The following is a 3,846-nucleotide window of genomic DNA, read 5'->3' on the forward strand; positions in this document are numbered from 1 at the left end:
CCCCCCCCCCCCCACACACACACACACACACCCCTGTGTAACTGTCCGAGCTCTGCACAGCCAGATGTTTTCTGTCTTTTCAAAGCGACTCGGAGACAGCTCATGAATACAGATGCACACAGCAGACCTCACAGATGTGAAAGTGATTTCCCCCCTTTTCTGAAATTATTATTATTATTTTTGATTTTTTTTGTAGGTTGAAGCTCAGGAGGCCCACACCGTCCCAGTCAAAGAAGAAGCCGCCAGTAAACACTCAGGCGGACCCGAAGTGTAAGCGCCAATAACTGGAGTCCCGAGTCGGTTTCTGACGGCTATAAAAAGACACGGAGGAGCGAGCCGGGACGGTTTAGGGTTCGGACGCAGCTGCATCCTGGAGAGGAGGACGAAAAAAAGTCCACTGGAGTCTCGTTCCATTTCAGCTGACAACTACTGTCTGTTTGGGTTTTCTTGTTTTTTTTTTAAAAGCATCTATAAATCACAAACGGCTTTTTGGCAGCTGAAAGCAGCAGCTGAATGCCTCTAGGTGGAAAGCTGACTATCGGAGGGCCGCAGAGAGGATGAAAAATGTGGATCAGCCACCTTGACGTCACTCATCGGTTTGTGGACTACCGTTTGGAAGCCCGGGCTTCGGTCTTGGCTCTGTTTATCTGAAGGCTTTTAAAAAGAAATGAAGTGGAGTCTCCCTGAGAGCCACAGCTCGTCAAAGAAACCTTGGATCTATGGTGACGATTGCTTCCTTAACTATTAGAACAGTTTAACGATAACTTTGCCCGCTGCTGCCCTTTGTGACACCCGTCCCGTCTAATCTGGACTCTGTCCACATCCTCCTTGTTTTCATACACTTGGATAAAGAACAGCTTTGTTTGACGAGTGTCAGACTTGCAGCCATTAAACCGTGTCACCTTCCTGCAGCCTGCCATCTGCCTGGTTTTTTTTTTTTGGTTTAAAGCGTGTATAAGAACAGCAAAAAATATCAATTTAATCTGTTTCTGTAATGATGTTACAACAAACAGCTGCTTCTCCTGGTGCGGGTTGTGCTAATTAGTGTTAGCGGGCAAAAAAAGGGCCACAGAAATTAGCGCAGGGACGAGAAATGTGTCAGTAATCTCTGCTGCTTGTATGATGATACATACACACACACACACCCGGGTTTGTATTTCTAGTCTTTTTACGACGTTGTAATGACTTCCGTTCACAACTCAGACCACTACTTTGGTCTCTGAGGTCTACTGGTCCTGATAAGTTGTTTGTACCAGAAAAGGCAACAAAATCAGGTACATCATACAGCTAATTCTGTTTGATCAGTTTAGGAGTTTTCAAAACAGCGTTTCTCACGCTGTGGCTGCTCCTTGTGCTCATTCTGAAGTTAGTCTCGGGCTCTTTCAATATTACATGTTTGGCCTAAAACTGCCATAAAAAAAGGCAATTATGTCATTTGTGAAAGCGCGAGCGCCGTACTGAAGCTGTGCATTCCATGAATCCTAATTACAAACAGGATTTTCGGCAGCATTCATGGGACTGCAGAGCCGGAGAATCTGCACGGTGACTCGAAATAGGAGCCTTTTTAGGGAGGCACAGCTGCAGCGAATTAAAACCTACTTCGCTACAACATGAAAGACCGTGCCGTCTGCACGCTTAGAAAGCAATCAGAAATCCATGCTGGTCCCCCCCCACCGCCACCCTCCACCCGGTTCCCTGCCGGGGGGGCCTCACTGTGTCCGATCGTTCCTCCCTCCTGTCAGGATTCAACAACAACAACACGGCGTCATGTACGGGGAACGAACGACGAAGTTCTCCTCAACGCCAGCCTCAGCACCTGTCCATCAAGCGGCAAATAACCGCGGCCGGGGGAGGGAGGGGCTTACATAAACCCACAGGAATGCGTTGCGACCCGGCTCACAGATGGATGCTGTACAGGAGGACTAAAACCCACAGCGACTCGGAGGGAACAGCGGACCACTCTTCGGTTCTTGGCACTCCTCCCGTCCTTCTTGTTTACCGAACGCGGTCAGGTGTATCCTCATTCAGTCGGCGTGGAAGCACTGAAAACCCAAGCATTTCACCGTCTTCCATCAGTCTTACCGGCCGTTCAGCTCCAGCTCCAGCAGCGACTGGGTCTTCTCTGAGTTGCACTGCAAACACCACATGCTGGCCCGCCCTGAGACGACGCTGCCCCGAGCATCAGAGGGTCCCCTCGACGGTCCTCGCGTTGCCTACAAGGTTCCTCGAACAGACAGGCGCGTCTCAAAGCTGCCATCGTCTCGCCGCCGTCCCCATTCCTCGTCCTTCTGGAGGCAGCTGCCCACGGTGCACGGTCAGAGCGAAGCGGCGGTCTGGAATCTCTGACAGACGAAACTGTGCTCTCATCCCCCCCCCCACCTCCTTTTTTTTTTTTGTCTTTTCTTCCTCCCTGTCCTCTGCGTGTGCCGGGCTGGTAGGAGTTTAAAGGGGGGCGGAGGCTGAGTTTTTGCCAGGCCCTGAGCCGTATGGAAACGGGGGGGTGGGGTGCAGGGAAAAGGAGGGGGAGTTGTGAAAGCACGGTGGCTTGTAGCTGGGTAGGACTGGGAAGAAATGCCTCCAGAACGGAGCGGGAAAGAGCCGAAACGAACGCAAATAGGAGAGACGGAGGCAAAGCGTTAAAACACAAGAGAAAGGGAGGAGGTGGTGGTGGGGGCATGTAGAGGAGGTCGAGACGGAAAGGGTAAAAAAGGGCGAGAAGACAAAGTGTGAGGACACAGGGGCAGGAGTGGTTCAGGGAAACTCCACATCACGGAGAAGATAAAAGCAAATAAAAGAGCTCCTCTATTATTAGAAGCTCTCAGGCCTGAGAGGTGATTGTTCAAATGTGCAGGGAGGAGGAAAAAAAAAGGCCAGATGGGATTTTGTTTTGTTGTTTTTTTGCCCCCCTCCTCCCAGAGCAGAAGCTCTCCGTCTTCAGCCCATCTATTTTCAAACACCCCCCCTTCAAATCAGCGCCGGCTAAACGCCACACAGCGTCCGCCTCCTCTCGCGTTTCACCCTCCCCTCTGAAGCCCCCGAGACCCGAACATACATCAGAGCCCGAGCCTGACAGCGTCTCGTCGCCGGACTTTACGAGCCACAGACTAATCACCCCTCTGAGACAAGGGGGAGGGTGGGGTAAACTGCCCCCCAGGTCAGAAGTGTTTTCTACATAATGACAACGGGCACAGGAAACAGCCGAGAACGACTCCCACATGGAGCCAGTTTACAGGCACCCCATTCATCCAAACACACACACACACGGTCCACAGAGGAAGATTCTAATTACAAGCCTGAAGCCCTGAAACCATCACCTTCTGCCTACCGTTTGCATCCCAGCTTTAAATCAAAGGTGCAGAGCTAGAGACGAAACGACATCTTAGCGGGCACAAAAGACCAGCAGAGAGGGACTGAAGCTGAGGGACTCTGTGCAGACAGACAGACAGGACAGGACAGGACAGACAGACAGTCCCCCCCCGACCAGCAGATCTATTTCAGTTTGGGACCTTGGACCCTGGACTCTGGTGTCTACAGCTGCTAATACCTCAGGAAGGTGCAGACATCTGACTCAACTTACACACAACCTCCCAGCTCTCACTAAAATCCAAACACGGGGACGGGGGAGGGGGGGAGGAGGAAGTGAAAGCAAATTGGCATCTTCCTTTATTAAAAATGGGACTATATGATCTTTTTTTTTGTTTTCGTTGTTGCATTGCACCCGACCGGCAGAACGCAGAGGCGCGATCTTAGGGATCTGTCCCAGAGCGGGCCGCTGTGAGCAGGGCGATGTGGAGTAACATCGTGGTCTCATTTTGAAGGCAAAGCATGGGGGGGGGGGGGGGGGGG

At 51.5% G+C, this 3,846-nt stretch overlaps 1 protein-coding gene across 8 annotated transcripts in view; it reads right to left on the minus strand.

Annotated features, from left to right (window-relative positions):
• Positions 1-3,846, minus strand: part of LOC108232033 (IQ motif and Sec7 domain ArfGEF 1) — a 99,640-nt gene that overhangs the window by 14,578 nt on the left and 81,216 nt on the right. The window contains exon 1 of one of the 8 annotated variants that reach the window (XM_017409534.3): positions 2,083-2,387. The exons of the other annotated variants lie outside the window; for them this stretch is intronic. Coding sequence (XP_017265023.1) covers positions 2,083-2,147 — 65 coding nt within the window. The 5' untranslated portion in view covers positions 2,148-2,387. Of the gene's footprint in view, positions 1-2,082; positions 2,388-3,846 lie in introns of those variants that run through there. 8 annotated transcript variants of the gene reach the window in all.

Source organism: Kryptolebias marmoratus, linkage group LG8 (genome assembly GCF_001649575.2).
Source record: "Kryptolebias marmoratus isolate JLee-2015 linkage group LG8, ASM164957v2, whole genome shotgun sequence".
In the NCBI taxonomy this organism is placed as follows: domain Eukaryota; kingdom Metazoa; phylum Chordata; class Actinopteri; order Cyprinodontiformes; family Rivulidae; genus Kryptolebias; species Kryptolebias marmoratus.